Source organism: Mustela lutreola, chromosome 14 (genome assembly GCF_030435805.1).
Source record: "Mustela lutreola isolate mMusLut2 chromosome 14, mMusLut2.pri, whole genome shotgun sequence".
Lineage (NCBI taxonomy): Eukaryota > Metazoa > Chordata > Mammalia > Carnivora > Mustelidae > Mustela > Mustela lutreola.
Window position 1 is genome coordinate 30,401,522 of NC_081303.1, and position 21,412 is coordinate 30,422,933.

At 39.1% G+C, this 21,412-nt stretch overlaps 1 protein-coding gene across 5 annotated transcripts in view; it reads right to left on the bottom strand.

Annotated features, from left to right (window-relative positions):
• The window catches only part of AXDND1 (axonemal dynein light chain domain containing 1), a 116,187-nt gene that overhangs the window by 47,344 nt on the left and 47,431 nt on the right, over positions 1–21,412 (bottom strand). For 3 of the 5 annotated variants that reach the window (XM_059145845.1, XM_059145844.1, XM_059145843.1), the window contains exons 13-18: positions 19,783–19,884; positions 18,285–18,448; positions 9,880–9,952; positions 6,985–7,219; positions 2,897–3,098; positions 1,719–1,812 (exon numbers count right to left, since the gene is read on the bottom strand). In XM_059145845.1, coding sequence (XP_059001828.1) covers positions 1,719–1,812; positions 2,897–3,098; positions 6,985–7,219; positions 9,880–9,952; positions 18,285–18,448; positions 19,783–19,884 — 870 coding nt within the window. The remainder of the gene's footprint in view (positions 1–1,718; positions 1,813–2,896; positions 3,099–6,984; positions 7,220–9,879; positions 9,953–18,284; positions 18,449–19,782; positions 19,885–21,412) is intronic. The other 2 variants (XM_059145847.1, XM_059145848.1) reach the window with 2 other exon arrangements.

Consider the following 21,412-nt stretch of genomic DNA (forward strand, 5'->3'; position numbering starts at 1 on the left):
TAAGTATTTATTAAGTCTCATTATGCGACAGTACTTTGTTACCCTTTTTCTTAATTTTGGTTGTCTTCCAAGTCATAGAAATTTCTCCTAAGTCTGGGGATCCCCTGGATTCAGTCTTCCAGTCTTTATATATGTGCGCCTCAACTCCTGGTGTCTATATATTTACAATATATTCATAGACTGATATAACGTAATACTTCAAAATAGCATTTCCATATAACATCACAGTCTCTGCCTTTCAAATTCCTTTTTAAAAAATTTTTATTTATTTGAGAGACAGAGAGACCAAAAGAGACAGAGACAGAGCATGAGTGGAGGGGGTGGGAAGAAAGAGAAGCAAACTCCCTACTGACCAGGAAGCCAGTCACACGGGTCCATCCCAGAACCCTGGGATCATGCCCTGAGCTGAAGACACCTGCTTAACTGACTGAGCCACCAAGGCACTCCTTAAATTTCAAATTTAAGCAATACTTAAATGAAATAAGTTCCTTTACCAATTTTGTAAGATCAAATATTTGTATATTGTTTAATTATAGTAAGAGATTCCTGTGTGAATCTAGATTATAATTAAGACTAGGCAATAGGAGTAAATGCAGTAAACTATGCCTTTGGAAATTATTATTTCATGCTGTGCTGGCTAAGAAGTCCACAGGTTCAGGGGCACCGGGGTAGCTCAGTAGTTGATCACCTGGCTCTTGATTTTGGCTCAGGTCTTGGTTCAGGGCCATGAGATCTAGCTCCATATCTGGCTCTGTGCTCAGTGGGGATTCAGCTTGGGATTCTCTCTCCCTCTCCTTCTGCCCCTCCCCCAACTCATGTGTATGCTCTATCTCTAAAACAAATAAATCTTAAAAAAAAAAAAGGAAAAGAAGTTCACAGGTTCACTTCTTCAGAATTGCAGAAGAATTCTATTTGCCCTAAAAATGATAGACTAATATATATGGTGGCATCTTATCTTTCTTCCTAATATCATGTTTCTGTCATCCCTCAGCCAGGCAGGAACACCAACATAAATACTTAAAATGTTCACATTCCAGACTAATACTATAAAGGAAAAAAAATCAGTATACTGAGTAAAGCGTAAAGATAATAATTAGAACTTGAAACTTTTGATCATCTCTGAAACTTCATTCCTAGTGCAGGAATATACTACATTTAAAAATCCCTACAGGGGCGCCTGGGTGGCTCAGTGGGTTAAGCCACTGCCTTCGGCTCAGGTCATGATCTCAGGGTCCTGGGATCGAGTCCCGCATCGGGCTCTCTGCACAGCAGGGAGCCTGCTTCCCTCTCTTTCTCTCTGCCTGCCTCTGCCTCCATTTACTTGTGATCTCTCTGTCAAATAAATAAATAAATAATCTTTTTTAAAAAAATTAAAAAATAATAAAATAAAAATCCCTACAAATCGGGGCGCCTGTGTGGCTCAGTGGGTTAAGCCTCTGCCTTTGGCTCAGGTCATGATCTCAGGGTCCTGGGATCAAGCCCCACATCGGGCTCTCTGCACAGCAGGGAGCCTGCTTGCTCCTCTCTATGTCGAATGAATAAATAAAATCTTAAAAAAAAAATAATCCCTGCAAATCATTTGAGTAATAATATCATAAAAGTTCCCAGTGTGCCCTCCTAACCTCCTGCTTCAGTTGGATAGTCATGACCTAGTCTCTCCTTGAAGAAAACTCCAGCCAAGGCAAAATATAATTTCACAAACCCCTATAAGTACATACATGGCGCTGAAGTTCAATGTTACCATTGTTAATTTCATTGCTTATCTTCAAAAGCCATTGTTGAATCATGTTAAATATTTGTGCTTGAAGTACCCTGAAGGAAAAAATCAAGTAAAATAAATATAAGATATAGAGTATAAAAGCCTATCAACTAAAAGAAAAGGTTTTATTTGGGTGGGCCTAGAAATGTTGGTGTTGACAACTCTTTGAGAATTCAGAGAAAGGGAAATGAAAGCCCTGAATTACCTGGTATAATGGCTTACTCATTATCACAGCCTTCCTAACCCTGGGCAGGTAACAACTGGCATTATGCACTTTAAACAAGGTGAATCTTATGTTCGGTGCTAGCTCTCTACTATAAAAACTCACCCTCGTACCCTTTACATTCACTTCTAGGCAGTGAGGCCACAAAGTGAAGAGAATGAATTTTGAAATTCTCAAGAGATCAATTTCCAACATGAAAGTGTGAGGAGCAAAGTTGATCCGTGCCACCCTCCCTGCACCCCCCTACCCAGCTCCCAACCCCCCACCCCACCAAGTGAGGCTGGTGAGAATTACTTAAAAAACAAAACAAAACCAAAACACTGAAAGCCTCTGGAAACATCCTAAGGACAAAGAGCAACTGAAGAAACATGTGTTCAAGACAATCTATGAAAACTCAATAAGAAAGGTAAGAAGAGCCTATGGTATTTATTTATTTATTTTTTTAAGATCTTATTTATTTATTTGACAGAGAGAGAGATCACAAATAGGCAGAGAGACAGACAGAGAGAGAGATGAGGAGAAGCAGGCTCCCTGCTGAGCAGAGAGCCCAATGCGGGACTCGATCCCAGGCCCCTGGGATCATGACCTGAGCTGAAGGTAGAGGCTTAACCCACTGAGCCACCCAGGCACCCCGAGCCTCTCTCTCTCTCTCTCTCTCTCTCTCTCTCTCTCTCTCTCTCTCCCTCCCTCAGCTCAGTAAGGCGAAACTCCACCCCAGACTGCTGCAGCCAAGAACACAGAACTCCCTCCCTCACCCTCCAGCTCGCAGTCGGAGGGCTTTCTTCCTGGGAGGCACCAGACTTCCAAAGCTTCTTACATGACCCCAGCTACCTATTGCTGAGGCTACGTACTGGGAAAATGTAGCTGAGAAGTGGGAATTCCCTTCTGTCCAGAAGAAAGCTGTGGGAACTTACGGGCCAGAATCCACATCCATATACTGAGGAACAGTACCAATAATGTTTATCGATGTATCCAACTGCGATTTCATTTCATTAACTTTTCCATTAAGTCTTTCCCATTCTTCATGAAGCATATCAGGAAACTGCAGGCCATTTACCAACTTGAAAGAACAGAAGTCTAGAGAACTAACCAAACTTGAAAGAATTTTAGATATACCTAGAAAAGTGAGGAAAGTACTAACTTTAAAAAGCATTCATAAGTCTACCATTGCAATAATAAATTACAAAAATACCAACGGGGAGGGCCTTATCTTCTTTCATCTTTTTATTACCCTACAGTTTGCCTAGCAGGGAACCTTGCAAAGAGTAGTTCTTAAACAAATGTTTAGTAAATAAACACAGTGCAGTTAGTGCTTTCCTGACTTTCGGACTAGTTGTTTCTTTGACGACAGTTTATACTCTTAAGTTTCTTGTCTTCTCAGCAGAGAACCAAATGCAGAAACTACAAATTACAGTTTTCTATAACAGGTATTAACTCACTCAATCATTCTGTTAAGACAATGATGATAAGCAGCTCCTTTGTGACCATAGGGTAGTTAATAACAGAAATGAGAATGGTTTAACACTTGAGTCATTTTTTCGGTCATTGTTCAGGTTTTCATAAAGCTTATTGTTTTGGTCTGAATAAGGATTGAGTCTGGATCCTAATCTTTGACAAATTCACTGTGAAATCATGGTAAAATATCACCTCTATACTTTTGTCTTAACTCATTTGCAAAATAAGAGATGATATGCTCCTATCTCAGGGGCACCTGGGTGGCTCAGTCAGTTATGCATCTGCTTTTGGCTCAGGTCATGATCACAGGGTCCTGGAATCGAGTCCCACATCAGGCTCTCTGCTCAGCAAGGAGTCTGCTTCTTCCCCTTCTCCCTCCTACTCTTCCTCTGTGTTCTTTCTCTCTCTTTCAAATAAATAAATAAAATCTTTAAAAAAAGAAAAGAAATGCTCCTACCTTAGAGATTTATAAAGAAAAATGGTTAAAAACTACAATTTTTTGTCCTTAATGAAATATTTTACTAATGAAATATTATGAAATAATTTAATGAAATATTATGAAATATTTTAATTAATGAAATGTTTTACTTCATTAGGAAATTTTGATCTCTTATGAGTATTCAAAATGATCTGTTAATTTCACTATTCATTCATCATTTTGACTTCCTCATTTATTTTAAACCATTTACTACTTCATTTTTTTCTCTTCCCACTATATATTTTCATGGGAATTATTAGCTTCTTATCTCTAACATATTACTGATGCCATAGATAATTAAGATTGCATTTTCCCAATGAAGTAGTTTTATGTTGAACAACAGTGCCAGTCAATGAACCAGGATTGCCCTAACATTTCACTGCTTATTCTTTTTTTTTCCCTTTTTTTTTTTTTTAAATTTTAAGTAGGCTCCATTGCTTACCATGGGCCTGAACTCATGACACTGAGATCAAGAGTCACATGCTCTACCAAGTGAGCTCGCCAGGCAACCTAGCTGAGAAGGATTCCTATGTAATATATGACACAGTGAATAAAGTCATCATTCTCATGAAATACAGTATCATTCAGAGTCTCAGATTATCTCTAGGATTTCTCACATACAATGTCCAACATCAATCAGAAACAGTCAAGAATGTGAAAAGAATTGACTCTTATGAGTCAAGACAAAATACAGACAATAAAAAAAGACCTATAGGAGAACCAGATAGTACCAAATTATCTGGCATGAATTTTAAAAATTAACTGTGAGCAGAACAGAAAACCAAAAAGTACATCCACACTTATATGGTCAATTAATCTATGACAAAGGAGGTAAGTATATATGATTGACAAAAGACAATCTCTTTGATAAATGGTACTGGAAAAACTGAACAGCTGCATGCAAAAGAATGAAACTGGACCATTGTCTTATACCATACACAAAAATAAACACAAAATGGATTAAAGACTAAATGTAAGACCTGAAAGCATAAAACTCCTAGAAGGAAACAGGCAGTAATCTATTATAAGTGATCAAGATGGCTGGTACTGGCACAAGGACACACATCCAGATCAATGGAATAGAATTCAAAGTCCAGAAATAAAACCATACATCCATGGTCAACTAATTTTTGACAAGAGTGTCAAGATCATTAAATGTGGAAAACATGGTCTTTCTAACAAATGGTAGTGGGATAACTGAATATCCACATGCAAAAGGCTTTACCTCATACTATGTATAAAAATTAACTCAAAATGGGACGCCTGGGTGGCTCAGTTAGTTAAGCAGCTGCCTTTGGCTCAGGTCATGATCCCAGCGTCCTGGGATCAAGTCCCACATCGGGCTCCTTGCTTGGCAAGGAGTCTGCTTCCCCTCTGCCTCTGCCTGCCGCTCTGTCTGCCTGTGTGCTCTCGCTCTCTCTCTCTCTGGCAAATAAATAAATAAAATCTTTAAAAAAATTAACTCAAAATGGTCAAATATCATAATATAAGAGCAAAAACTACAAAACTCTTAGATGAACACATAAGGGTAAGCTTCATGACTTTAAATTTGGCAAAAGGGATTCAAAGATATGACACTGAAAGCACAAACAAAAAAAAAAGAAAAAAAGGTAAATTGGACTTCATCAAAATTTAAAATTTTGGACTGCAAAGGACACCATCCAAAAAATGAAAAAATAGCCCATGGAGTAAGAGAAAATATTTACAATTCATATAGCTGAAAAAAACACTTGTATATAGAGTATATAAAGAACTCTAACAAATCAGTAACAGAAAAACAAAAACAAAAAAAATTAAAACATGGACAAAGGATCTGCATAGACATTTCTCCAAAGAAGATATATAAATGGCTAGTAAGCTTTAAAAAGATGCTCAACATCAGTAGTCATCAGGAAACCATGAATCAAAACCATTATGAGATACTACTACATACCCACTCATATGGCTAGAATCAAAAGTCAGACAACAAGTGATGGCAAGGATGTGGAGAAATCATAGCCCTCATACACTGGGGGTCGGTATTTAAAACTGTGATAATGGTGGCACAAGTCCGTGAATGTACTAAAAATCATCAAATTATTAAGGTTTTGTTAATAAAAGGTTAAAAGGTTTTGTTTATTTATTTGAGAGACAGAGAGAGCATGAACTGAGGGAGAGGCAGATTCCCACTGAGCAGGGATTCTGACTCGGAGCTCGGTCCCAGGACCCTGGGATCATGACTTGAGGGGTGAAGCCAGATGCTTAAGCGACTAAGCCATCCAGGTGCCCCCAAATTATATACTTTAAATGGGAAATTGTACTACATATGAATTATCTCTCAAAAAAAGTAGTGCTCAGGGACACCTGGGTGGCTTAGCCGGTTAATGGTTGCGTTCAACTCAGGTGATAATCCCAGAGTTCTGGGATCAAGTCCTGATCCCAGCCTGTTTCTCCCTCTGCCTGCCATTTCCCTGCTTTGTGCTCTCATTCTCTCTGATTTAAAAAAAAAAAGGAAAAGAAAAGAAGCAGTGCTCAATACTTTATTTTGTTTTGTTTTTTGTTTTTTAAAGATTTTATTTCTTTATTTGACACAGAGATAGAGAACACAAGTAAGCAGAGCAGCAGGCAGAGGGAGAGAGAGAAGCAGGCTCCTCTGCTGAGCAGGGAGTCCGACGCGGGGCTCAATCCCAGGACGCTGGAATCATGACCTGAGCTGAAGACAGCCGCTTAACCAACTGAGCCACCCAGGCGCCCCTTGTTTGATTTTTAAAACTGTATGTAACATTATTTAGATTTTATTTCTTTTTAAAGATTTTATTTATTTATTTGACAGAGAGAAATCACAAGTAGACGGAGAGGCAGGCAGAGAGAGAGAGAGGGAAGCAGGCTCCCTGCTGAGCAGAGAGCCCGATGCGGGACTCGATCCCAGGACCCTGAGATCATGACCTGAGCCGAAGGCAGCGGCTTAACCCACTGAGCCACCCAGGTGCCCCACATTATTTAGATTTTAAATATTAATTGTATTACAAATAATAATCATGATTAAAATGCTTTATAATGTCAAACAACATGTCATTGTTTTTTTCTTACCATTATCCCCATTTATTCTTATTTCAAATTCTTTATAGAGTCTTCCTATGGTTTTCACAATTTCCTGCATGTACTGTAGCTCTGATGGCATATCCCCCTCCATACTTTTGTGGCGATTCAATATCCCAAACCCAATATCTGTCCAGTTTTCCTGTAAATGTTTAATAATCTTGAGAGAATCGTATTTTGACACTAGCAAATACCCAGTATACTTGTCTTTATCTTCAGTTAACACCTAGAGAATGAAAGAGGGTGAGGAAATTAGACTATTATTCACTAATGATTTCATCAAAATCTACCCAAGATCCTTATTTCTCAATGACTGCCTATTATTTTAGAGTTATATACCCTATTATTACTTGTTCATACAATTTTTTCATGTGACATGAAAAATTATTATTATTTTCAAAATTAAAGCTATTTAAGTGTCTGCCTTCAGCCCAGGACCCTAGGATCAAGCCCCAACGCTCACTCCCTGCTCAGCAGGGAAACTGCTTCTCCCTCTTCCTCTGCCTATGGCTCCCTCTGCTTGGGCTCTCTCTCTATCAAATAAATAAATAAAATCTTTTTTAAAAAATTAAAGTGAATTTAGATTAATTATAATACCCTGTAAGATAACCCATATTTTACCAGATGAAAATAATTATATTAAATCCTATATGGGTAAAAATTAGTAACAAGCAAATTAGGACCAGAATGTTTAATTACTGAGCATGTTTAATTACTACCTGCTTCAGTGAGGATATCACCTATCTGTTTACATGATCCCCATTGGACTGGGAAAGTTGCTAGAATGTATAGGTTGTGTTTTATTTGTCTAGCCCAGAGTCCAAGTCCTTTAACAAAGTGTAATTGACAGAGATGTGATTCAGATAATGCAAACGAATCACCCCTGCTTCAAAAACAGTAATCAGCACAGGGAAGCCATGTAGCAGAGCACTTAGGAGCAAGGATTTGGGGGGTGGAGAGACCTGGACTTATTCTGACTCCACCACTTAACCATTTATAGACAACTCGGGCAAGTGACTTAACATTTCTAAGCCTCCCTTTCACGTCTGTGAGACTGGGAATAAAAAACCTACATCAGGTGGTTGCGGTGAAAAGTACCACACTGTGTGGAAAGCACCTCCCACCCAACAGGGTAAGTGCTTAATGAAGGCCGATTATTATTATTATTTTTTAAAGATTTTATTTATTTATTTGACACAGAGAGATCACAAGTAGGCAGAGAAGCAGGCAGAGAAAGAGGGGAAGCAGGCTCCCCGCTAGAGTAGAGAGCCCGATGCGGGGCTCGATCCCAGGACCCCAAGACCATGACCTGAGCCGAAGGCAGAGGTTTAACCCACTGAGCCACCCAGGCATCCCCGATTATTATTATTCCTGTGAAATAAAGCTGTGTGATTCTTTTTCAGTCTTATCTATGAAATGTCAAAACTGCCAGATAAACAGAGTCACTAAACCTGCTACATACAAACAGGACTACAAACATCTTCAATTCTGACACTATTCTGCTCCTGCCTTTCCAGAAGATAAGAAAACAGCTTCCTGGGATCTGGAGGAGACTTCGTCAGGCTGAGTCTGACACTCACTTCGGAGGTATTTCAATATCTTACATGGTTTCCTTTGTCAGCCTGCTATGACATTATAGTAATTTGATTAATGAAAGCTCCAACTCTTTTAAGGAGATGTTACTAATAAACCAAGTGTAGTATACACCTACAGCGGAATAGTCTTCAGCCTTTGAAAGGAAGGAAATCCTGACACAGGCAACCAAACAGACAAGCCTTAAGGACATTTTGCTGAAGGAAATAAGCCCGTTACAAAGGGACAGATAATATGGACAGATATGTCCAGACATATGGTGTCTAGCATAGTCAAATTTTTTTAAAAAGATTTTATTTATTTATTTGACAGAGAGAGAGACATCAAGAGAGGGAACACAAGCAGGGGGAGTGGAAGAGGGAGAGGCAAACTTCCTGCTGGGCTTGATTCCAGGACCCTGGGATCATGACCTGAGCTGAAGGCAGATGCTTAACGACTGAGCCACCCAGGTGCCCCTAGCATAGTCAAATTTGGAAAGACAGAAAGTGGAATGGTGGTTGCCAGGGACTGGGGGAGGAGGAAATAGAGGGATTCTTGTATTATGGGTAGAGTTTCAGTTCAAGAAGACAAAAAAATTCTGGACATGGATGGTGGGGGCGGTGTACGACAATGTAAAAGTACTTAATGTCCCTGAACTATACACTGAGAAATGACTAAGATGGTCAATGTGATGTCATGAATATACTGTACCACACGTTTTTAAAAAGATGGTATGAGGGGCGCCTGGGTGGCTCAGTTGGTTGGGCAGCTGCCTTTGGCTCAGGTCATGATCCCAGGGTCCTGGGATCAAGTCCCGCATGGGGCTTTCTGCTCAGTGGAGAGCCTGCTTCTCCCTCTGCCTGCTGCTCTGCCTACTTGTGCACTGCCTCTCTCTCTCTGTCAAATAAATAAATAAAATCTTTAAAAAAATTAAAAAATAAAACGAAATGAAAAGATCGCAAGAATTTTAAAAGTCCAAGTTGTCCTTAAGACAGAAGGAAGGTACAGGAGAGGCACAAATGTCACATCTGTTGATTAGAGGAGAAAATCAGAACTACCCTCACTCCCACCCAACTATCATTTCCCAGTTTTTTCCAGCAGCCTAAATTTATTTGCCTCAAAAATATAAAATAGAACTGAAACGAAAAAATTTTGGTATATTTTTAAAGCCCCTGGAATCTTGCTGTTTTCTTTGTCTTTCATAAAACACAGTATGGCATTTTGAAAGGATGAGGTGTGACTCAGTTGCAGGCGACAAGCAGCAAGCTTACAGACAGCTTTCTGATTACCAAATGTTTTATGAGAAAGTCTTACCTTTTGCCACTGATTGAAGTCTGCAATAACTGATTCAAATGTATTTTCTTTATTAAGAGATGAAATGTCTTTTCTATTGGAAGAAGGAAAAGTAGTAAGAGCAGGCTCTCAGAACAATGTATCAACAAAGAAAACCATGAATCCATACACTACAGAACAATATTAGGTTTCTCCTGAAGGATTTTCAAACATGCCTTCCATGAATGCCTCATAAGCATTCATCTTTACATTTACAAACATAAATATACGTTCAGGCTCCAACCAGCCCTAAGCAATCAAGTTACAGGGTTGGAGATCATGCAAGTATCAAAAGGGTGGTCCCTTTTGGCCATCCAAAATTAGATCATCTTAAGAGCAATTCCTGGAGGAGGAGTCAAGATGGCGGAGAAGTAGCAGGCTGAGACTACTTCAGCTAGCAGGAGATCAGCTAGATAGCGTATCTAAAGATTGCAGACACCTACAAATCCATCGGCAGATCGAAGAGAAGAAGAACAGCAATTCTAAAAACAGAAAACCACTTTCTGAAAGGTAGGACTGGTGGAGAAGTGAATCCAAAGCGACGGGAAGACAGACCCCAGGGGGATGCTCCCGGCAAGCGGCAGAGCAACGGAGCACAAAATCAAGACTTTTAAAAGTCTGTTCCGCTGAGGGACATCACTCCAGAGGCTAAAGCGGGGTGAAGCCCACGCGGGGTCAGTGTGGCCTCAGGTCCCGCAGGGTCACAGAAGGATCGGGGGTGTCTGAGTGTCGCAGAGCTTACAGGCATTAGAACGGGAAAGCCGGCACAGAGACAGAGCTGCTGACAGTGAGCTCACAGCTCAGGGGTACCTTGAACCAGTCGCAGGCTCAGAGCGCGGCCAGAGGTCAGTCAGACGGGAGTTACTGGGCGCTGTTCTCTGAGGGCGCACTGAGGAGTGGGGCCCCAGGCTCTTGGCTCCTCCAGGTGGGAGACCAAGAGGCGGCCATTTGTATTCCCGTCCTCTGGAACTCTACGGAAAGCACTCAGGGAACAAAAGCTCCTGAAAGCAAACCCGAGTGGATTACTCAGCCCGGCCCCTCGTAAGGGTGGTGCAATTCCTCATGGGGCAAAGACACTTGAGAAGCACTACACCAGGCCTCTCCCCCAGAAGATCAACAAGAAATCCAGCCAAGACCAAGTTACCAAGGAGTGCAGTTTCAATACCAAGGAGAGCAGCAGAATTCCAGAGGAGGAGAAAGCAAAACACGGAACTCATGACTTTCTCCCTATGATTCTTTAGTGTTGCAGTTAATTTAATTTTTTTTCTTTTTCATTTTTTCTCTAATTCTGCTAAAAATTTTTTAACCCTTACCCTTTTCTTTTTTAACGTTTTTTAACTAGTTTATCTAATATATATTTTTTCTTTTTTATACTTTTCTTTATTTATTTTCTTTTTTTAATTCTTTTCTTTCTTTCTTTCCGAAACTTGTTTTATCCCCTTTCTCCCCCCTCACGATTTGGGATCTCTTCTGATTTGGTTAAAGCATACTTTCCTGGGGTTGTTGCCACCCTTTTAGTATTTTACTTGCTCCTTCATATATTCTTATCTGGACAAAGTGACAAGGCAGAAAAATTCACCACAAGAAAAAGAACAAGAGGCAATACACCAAAGGCTAGGGACCTAATCAATACAGACATTGGTAGTATGTCAGATCTAGAGTTCAGAATGACGATTCTCAAGGTTCTAGCCAGGCTCGAAAAAGGCATGGAAGATATTAGAGAAACCCTCTCGGGAGATATAAAAGCCCTTTCTGGAGAAATAAAAGAACTAAAATCTAACCAAGTTGAAATCAAAAAAGCTATTAATGAGATGCAATCAAAAATGGAGGCTCTCACTGCTAGGATAAATGAGGCAGAAGAAAGAATTAGTGATATAGAAGACCAAATGACAGAGAATAAAAAAGCTGAGCAAAAGAGGGACAAACAGCTACTGGACCACAAGGGGAGAATTCAAGAGATAAGTGACACCATAAGACGAAACAACATTAGAATAATTGGGATTCCAGAAGAAGAAGAAAGCGAGAGGGGAGCAGAAGGTATACTGGAGAGAATTATTGGGGAAAATTTCCCCAATATGGCAAAGGAAACGAGCATCAAAATTCAGGAGGCTCAGAGAACGCCCCTCAAAATCAATAAGAATAGGCCCATACCCCGTCACCTAATAGTAAAATTTACAAGCCTTAGTGACAAAGAGAAAATCCTGAAAGCAGCCCGGGAAAAGAAGTCTGTAACATACAGTGGTAAAAATACTAGATTGGCAGCAGACTTATCCACAGAGACCTGGCAGGCCAGAAAGAGCTGGCATGATATATTCAGAGCACTAAATGAGAAAAACATGCAGCCAAGAATACTATATCCAGCTAGGCTATCATTGAAAATAGAAGGAGAGATTAAAAGCTTCCAGGACAAACAAAAACTGAAAGAAATTGCAAACACCAAACCAGCTCTACAGGAAATATTGAAAGGGGTCCTCTAAGCAAAGAGAGAGCCTACAGGTAGTAGATCAGAAAGGAACAGAGACAGTATACGGTAACGGTCACCTTACAGGCAATACAATGGCACTAAATTCATATCTCTCAATAGTTACCCTGAATGTTAATGGGATAAATGCCCCAATCAAAAGACACAGGGTATCGGAATGGATAAAAATACAAAATCCATCTATATGTTGCCTACAAGAAACACATTTTAAGCCTGAAGACACCTCCAGATTTAAAGTGAGGGGGTGGAAAAGAATTTACCATGCTAATGGACATCAGAAGAAAGCAGGAGTGGCAATCCTTATATCAGATCAATTAGATTTTAAGCCAAAGACTATAATAAGAGATAAGGAAGGATCCTATATCATACTCAAAGGGTCTGTCCAACAAGAAGATCTAACAATTTTAAATGTCTATACCCCCAACGTGGGAGCAGCCAACTATATAAACCAATTAATAACAAAATTAAAGAAACACATCAACAATAATACTATAATAGTAGGGGACTTTAACACTCCCCTCACTGAAATGGACAGATCATCCAAGCAAAAGATCAACAAGGAAATAAAGGCCTTAAATGACACACTGGACCAGATGGGCATCACAGATATATTCAGAACATTTCATCCCAAAGCAACAGAATACACATTCTTCTCTAGTGCACATGGAACATTCTCCAGAATAGATCACATCCTCGGTCCTAAATCAGGACTCAACTGGTATCAAAAGATTGGGATCATTCCCTGCATATTTTCAGACCACGATGCTCTGAAGCTAGAACTCAACCACAAGAGGAAGTTTGGGAAGAACCCAAATACATGGAGACTAAAGAGCATCCTTCTAAAGAATGAATGGGTCAACCGGGAAATTAAAGAATTGAAAAAAATCATGGAAACAAATGATAATGAAAACACAATGGTTCAAAATCTGTGGGACACAACAAAGACAGTCCTGAGAGGAAAATATATAGTGGTACAAGCCTTCCTCAAGAAACAAGAAAGGTCTCAGGTACACAACCTAACCCTACACCTAAAGGAGCTGGAGAAAGAACAAGAAAGAAACCCTAAACCCAGCAGGAGAAGAGAAATCATAAAGATCAAGCAGAAATCAATGAAATAGAAACCCAAAACAAAAAAACAACAGAACAAATCGACGAAACTAGGAGCTGGTTCTTTGAAAGAATTAATAAAATTGATAAACCCCTGGCCAGACTTATCAAAAAGAAAAGAGAAAGGACCCAAATAAATAAAATCATGAATGAAAGAGGAGAGATCACAACTAACACCAAAGAAATACAAACTATTAGAAGAACATACTATGAGCAACTCTATGCCAACAAATTTGACAATCTGGAAGAAATGGATGCATTCCTAGAAACATATAAACTACCACAACTGAACCAGGAAGAAATAGAAAGCCTGAACAGACCCATAACCAGTAAGGAGATTGAAACAGTCATTAAAAATCTCCAAACAAACAAAAGCCCAGGGCCAGACGGCTTCCCGGGGGAATTCTACTAAACATTTAAAGAAGAACTAATTCCTATTCTCCTGAAACTGTTCCAAAAAATAGAAATGGAAGGAAAACTTCCAAACTCATTTTATTAGGCCAGCATCACCTTGATCCCAAAACCAGACAAGGATCCAATCAAAAAAGAGAGCTATAGACCAATATCCTTGATGAACACAAATGCAAAAATTCTCACCAAAATACTAGCCAATAGGAGTCAACAGTACATTAAAAGGATTATTCACCACGACCAAGTGGGATTTATTCCAGGGCTACAAGTTTGGTTCAACATCCGCAAATCAGTCAATGTGATACAACACATCAATAAAAGAAAGAACAAGAACCATATGATACTCTCAATAGATGCTGAAAAAGCATTTGACAAAGTACAGCATCCCTTCCTGATCAAAACTCTTTATTTAAAGTGGGGCCGCATGGGTGGCTCCGTGGATTAAAGCCTCTATCTTCAGCTCGGGTCATGATCCCAGGGTCCTGGGATCGAGCCCCACATCGGGCTCTCTGCTCACCAGGGAGCCTGCTTCCTCCTTTCTCTGCCTGCCTCTCTGCCTTCTTGTGATCTCTGTCTGTCAAATAAATAAAATCTTTAAAAAAAAAAACTCTTCAAAGTGTAGGGATAGAGGACACATACCTCAATATTATCAAAGCCATTTATGAAAAACCCACCGCAAATATCATTCTCAATGGAGAAAAGCTGAAAGCTTTTCCACTAAGGTCAGGAACATGGCAGGGATGTCAACTATCACCACTGCTATTCAACATAGTACTAGAAGTCCTAGCCTCAGCAATCAAACAACAAAAGGAAATTAAAGGCATCCAAATCAGCAAAGAAGAAGTCAAACTATCACTCTTCGCAGATGATATGATACTATATGTGGAAAACCCAAAAGACTCCACTCCAAAACTGCTAGAACTTGTACAGGACTTCAGTAAAGTGTCAGGATATAAAATCAATGCACAGAAATCAGTTGCATTTCTCTACACCAACAACAAGACAGAAGAAAGGGAAATTAAGGAGTCAATCCCATTTACAATTGCACCCAAAACCATAAGATACCTAGGAATAAACCTAACCAAAGAGGCACAGAATCTATACTCAGAAAACTATAAAGTACTCATGAAAGAAATTGAGGAAGACAAAGAAATGGAAAAATGTTCTATGCTCCTGGATTGGAAGAATAAACATTGTGAAAATGTCTATGCTACCTAAAGCAATCTACACATTTAATGCAATTCCTATCAAAGTACCATCCATCTTTTTCAAAGAAATGGAACAAATAATCCTAAAATTTATATGGAACCAGAAAAGACCTCGAGTAGCCAAAGGAATATTGAAAAAGAAAGCCAACGTTGGTGGCATCACAATTCCGGACTTCAAGCTCTATTACAAAGCTGTCATCATCAAGACAGCATGGTACTGGCACAAAAACAGACACATAGATCAATGGAACAGAATAGAAGACCCAGAAATAGACCCTCAATTCTATGGTCAACTAATCTTCGACAAAGCAGGAAAGAATGTCCAATGGAAAAAAGACAGCCTCTTCAATAAATGGTGTTGGGAAAATTGGACAGCCACATGCAGAAAAATGAAATTGGACCATTTCCTTACACCACACACGAAAATAGACTCAAAAATGGATGAAGGACCTCAATGTGAGAAAGGAATCCATCAAAATCCTTGAGGAGAACACAGGCAGCAACCTCTTCGACCTCAGCCGCAGCAACATCTTCCTAGGAACATCGCCAAAGGCAAGGGAAGCAAGGGCTATTGGGATTTTATCAAGATCAAAAGCTTTTGCACAACAAAGGAAACAGTTAACAAAATCAAAAGACAACTGACAGAATGGGAGAAGATATTTGCAAACGACATATCAGATAAAGGGCTAGTGTCCAAAATCTATAAAGAACTTGGCAAACTCAACACCCAAAGAACAAATAATCCAATCAAGAAATGGGCAGAGGACATGAACAGACATTTCTGCAAAGAAGACATCCAAATGGCCAACAGAAACATGAAAACGTGCTCCATATCACTCGGCATCAGGGAAATACAAATCAAAACCACAATGAGATATCACCTCACACCAGTCAGAATGGCTAAAATTAACAAGTCAGGAAATGACAGATGCTGGCGAGGGTGCGGAGAAAGGGGAACCCTCCTACACTGTTGGTGGGAATGCAAGCTGGTGCAACCTCTCTGGAAAACAACATGGAGGTTCCTCAAAATGTTGAAAATAGAACTACCCTATGACCCAGCAATAGCACTACTGGGTATTTACCCTAAAGATACAAACATAGTGATCCGAAGGGGCACGTGCACACGAATGTTTATAGCAGCAATGTCCACAATAGCCAAACTATGGAAAGAACCTAGATGTCCATCAACAGATGAATGGATAAAGAAGATGTGTTATATATACACAATGGAATACTATACAGCCATCAAAAGAAACGAAATCTTGCCATTTGCGACAATGTGGATGGAACTAAAGCATATCATGGTTAGCGAAATAAGTCAAGCGGAGAAAGACAACTATCATATGATCTCCCTGATATGAGGAAGTGGTGATGCAACATGGGGGCTTAAGTGGGTAGGAGAAGAATAAATGAAACAAGATGGGATTGGGAGGGAGACAAACCATAAGTGACTCTTAATCTCACAAAACAAACTGAGGGTGGCTGGGGGGAGGGGGGTTGGGAGAAGGTGGGCGGGATTATGGACATTGGGGAGGGTATGTGCTTTGGTGAGTGCTGTGAAGTGTGTAAACCTGGCGATTCATAGACCTGTACCCCTGGGGATAAATATATATTGTATGTTTATTTAAAAAAAAAAAAAAAGAACATGGAATAGAATTTAGTCCCAGGAAGAAAATTAGAAATCATGTAGTCCAAATACCTCATTGTCCCCCTCCCCCTCTTTTTAAAGCTGAGATTTAATTGATACTAGTTTCAGTTGTACATCATGATGATTGGATATTTGTATGTATTAAAATGATCACCACAGTAGGTCTGGTTAACATTCATCACCACACAGTTAAAAGGTTTTTTTCTTGTGATAAGAACTTTTGAAATGTACTCCCTTAGCAAATTTCAATTCTCCAATAAAGCATTATTAAAATTAAAAAAAAAGAGCAATTCCTGTTGAACACATCAGACAAAACAATTTGTAAATAGAGGGGAAGACTAAAGAATATTTAAGATGCAACATTTAGGTCAGGAGCCCAAACTTTTGGTAAGAAGGTTTCCTTTAATATCTCTAAAGTCTTGGGGTGCCTGGGTAGCTCAGTTGTTAAGCAACTGCCTTTGGCTCACTTGTGATCCTGGGGTCCTCGGATCAAGCCCTGTGTCGGGCTCCCTGCTCAGCCAGAAGCCTGCTTCTCCCTCTCCCACTCCCCCTGCTTATGTTCCCTCTCTCATTCTGTCTCTCTCTCTCTCTCTCTCTGTCAAATAAATAAATAAATGAAATCTTAAAAAAAAAATCTCTGAAGTCTCACAAGGAGAAACCTCTTGATAAAAGTTTCTGAAGAGAAAGAGAAAAGAATCCCTGCCTGATCTGTGCTCCCCTCCCAGCCAAGTCAGCAAACAGGGATGGCAGCAGCCAACAGCTTGGATATATGCCAGCTTCAGCTTCGAGAACTTCTAACTCTGTTAACTCAGAAACCTTAGAGGATCTGAAAAATCAAAACCATTGTCCTCAATTTGAAATGGAAATGGCACCTAAACATTTTTCTTCAACAGACAGAACATCTTAAAGTAAACAAACAAACAAACAAACAACCTCCCCCCACACAAAACCTTAAAAATCACTGAATCAAGCCTGCATTCCAAGTCCGGATTCCCACTAACTTTGGCTGTGATTTAATCATCCCACCTTGGTTTAAGTACTGTATAGGCAGCCTTGTCCCCTGTCAGATTTCTCTAATTGCTACAAAGTATAATATCCAACAAAATCAGTCACCTTATAATGGCGACCCAATGATTCTATTTCTCTGCATATGCACTATGCTATAGAATCTGTAGATGGTTCAAGAAGTTCAGGGGCTCCAATAATGATGACATAAGTTGATGTGATTTTTTAAAAAGAGAAGAGGAGAAAAAGAAAAGAAGAAAACAACAAACCAGCTGAACAGCACAGAGGCAGCAGCAGGAGGGTAGAAGGAGCAGGATGGACCACAGAGATGGTTAGCACCAGAAACCACAGAACCACTCAAGCACCTAGCAGGACCACAGCCTTGGAAGGCCTCCTAGTTATCCGACCAAATCAATGTTAGAGTCATCACAAGAGAAAACAGAGGCAGAGAAAAAGAGAGAAAGAATTGGACTGCATTATCCGACATGACACAGCATAATAAAAACCAGGATTCTTGTAGACCCACCCGTCATTTCGGAGGAACTCCTGCCATTTGGTAAGACTATCCATAATAGTTTGCAATTTCTCCCTTGTAGACTCTTCATTTTGTTCCACTTCATTTTTAAATTTATTCATTGAGCTTCTCCATTTCAGTGTCAATTTCTGCAATAGTGCAAGGTCTGCAGTGTCCTAGGTAATACGCATGGAATCAAACCATTCATTCACATAAAGAATACTTCTCAGTATTCTTAATTCAATATTAATTAGTGTATTAATATTATAATACTAGAGATGTCCATGGAAAATGGATCAAAATGGATCAAATTTGAGATCAAATTTGGATCAAATGGATCAAAATTGAGAAGGTATTCCTCTTTCAAAATATCATCATAACATCACACAGTTCCTTTGCTGGTGGATTTTCCATGGTACATAAAATATTGGAGACAAGATATTTTTCCTTTCCAACATGAGCCTAATTTCCCCATGCAACGTTCATGGGAGGTAGTGTGGTACACTGGGAAGAACAGGAATTTCAAAGTCAAACAAAACCAAACGTGAATCCTAGCCAATTATTGGCTATGTAACCTTACAGGATGTTGTTTAATTTATTAGGATTAATTTTTCTAATCCATAAAATAAAGACCCTAATATATATCTCAAAGGATTTTTATAAGAATGAAGTGAGGGGGGTGCCTGGGTGCCTCAGTCTTTAAGCATCTGCCTTTGGCTCAGCTTGTGATCCTGCGGGTCCTGGGATCAAACCCCGCATCAGGCTCCCTGCTCAGAGGGAAGCCTACTTCTCCCTCTCCCACTCCACCTGCTTATGTTCTCTCCCTCTTTCTCAGATACAGAAATAAAATCTCAGAAGAAGAATGAAATGAGGGATGCCTGGATGGCTAGCTGGTTAAGCATCTGCTTTCGGCTCACGTCATGATCCTAGGGTCCTGAAACTGAGTCCCACATGGGGCTCCTTGCTCGGCGGGGAGCCTGCTTCTCCCTCTGCCTCTGCCTGCCTCTCTGCCTAATTGTGATCTCTCTCTCTGTGTAAAATAAACAAATAAAATCTTAAAAAAAAAAAAAAAAAAGAAATGACCAGTGTAAATGCTATGATTCTAGAAACACACTAAATGACACATCTCTCCTTTTTAACCAAGTGTGTGCATTGAATTTTTGCATTAAATTGCATAAAATGGATCAAGAATACCACTACATCAATGAACACAGCTACTTACATTTTTCAGTTTAAATACTAATAAATAGAATAAGTCTATAAATAATATTTGCACTATTGTTAACTTAGAGAAATTATTTAAATTGCTTTAATTAGGCTAGAAGACAAATACAAAGAAACCACAGAACCACTCAAGCACCTAGCAGGTGCTTTCCTTAGATTTTTCATTCCACTCACAATTAAGTGCAAACACAAAACTGTATTTAAAATTTACAAACTTAGCAAAGTCTTCTTATACCCTCAAAGGCTAGAGTCTCTTTTCTTATAATGTAAGTGAATTGAGCTTTACCTTGGTTGACAGCAGTATGATGAAATGCTTAGTATATTTATTCCAACCTTTTTCATTGAGGTAAAGTCTTTTGGCCAATATGACTCTATTTTTTTCAATTACCTATTTGAAAAAAGTACTAAAATGAGGAATCTAAGACATTAATAAACCACTGTGATTTATTAAACCCAAACCAATTTCAAATATCAATTTCTCACTGAATCACTAATTCAGTCACAATCTTTTGTTTAGATCTTGAACTAATCTTAATCATAAATTCATGCTTTCTAAACCTACTAAACTGAAATCAAACTGAAGTAGTTTGATCTCAAAACCACTTTATACTCTGAAAAATTAGTGAAGACTCCAAAGAACTTTCATTTATATGCACTATATCTACTTGATATTCTCTGTATTGAAACTTAAAACTAAAATCATTTAAAATATGTATTTGTTAATTCACTTAAATGTAACAATAAATCCAATATATATTAACATAAATAGTATTTTGATGTACTCATATGCAAATGAGAGTGAAAAAGGCAAATAACATCTTAATATTGTGATAAAACTAGTTTTCACCTCATGAAAGGGTCTCACGTATCCCCAGCAGGTCCTTGGACCATATTTTGAGAACCACCAGTACATCAAATCAATTATATAGTCATTTAATGAACGACTGTTGTGGACACTGTGCATATAACCATGAACAAAAGAGACAAAGTTCTTTTTTTTAGGGAAGTGACATCCTAGCTGTCACTCATTTCCTATTGGAAAGGACTTTAGGCATGAGCTAACACAAAGCCTCCACAAATTCAAAGTATTTTCCACAGAAACCACTACAAGGGGTCAGTTCTCTATTTAAAATACTTCTAGAGTGAAGAAACTTACTTGTCTTCTTCTTTATTCCACTGAACAGGTCTACCTCTAAAAATATATTATACATTTACTATCATGATTGTTTCCTCTTGACATAACATTTTAAAATTCTGCATCAGGATGAAACATTGTATCCTAAATGAGATCTGACTATTCCAGAGGAAAATGAGACAGAAATTTGAATCCGGTGATGGTCATAATGTGCTATTAATTCTTAGTAAACATCACGTCCCAGGTGTGAGAATAGGCAACCAACCAGCAAACATTTCAAAAAATAGAATATTGTGAACTATAATACTTCCCTAAAGTATTATATTAGTGGCCCACAGACTGCCAGATTTTAACTCATTTGTCATCTTGGATGCCAAGGTAATAGAACCAAAATCATATACTCCTAATATGGTTACACTGTGTAAAAAAATACAAACAACTTTTCTAGTTTATTATTAGCATAAATTAAAGTTAAAGGATTTTTTTTTTTGGGGGGGGGAGTTGTTTTTTTTAAAAGATTTTATTTATTTATTTGACAGAGAGAGATCACAAGTAGGCCAAGAGGCAGGCAGAGCGCGAGAGGAAGAAGCAGGCTCCCTGCTGAGCAGAGAGCCTGATTCGAGGCTCGATCCCAGGACCCTGAGATCATGACCTGAGCCGAAGGCAGGTGCCCTGGTGCCACTGAGCCACCCAGGTGCCCTGAAGTTAAAGTTTTAACCTTTTCACAAACAACAGAAAAAGAATTCTTGCTCATACTTCATAGACTCTGGTGAGAAAAAGA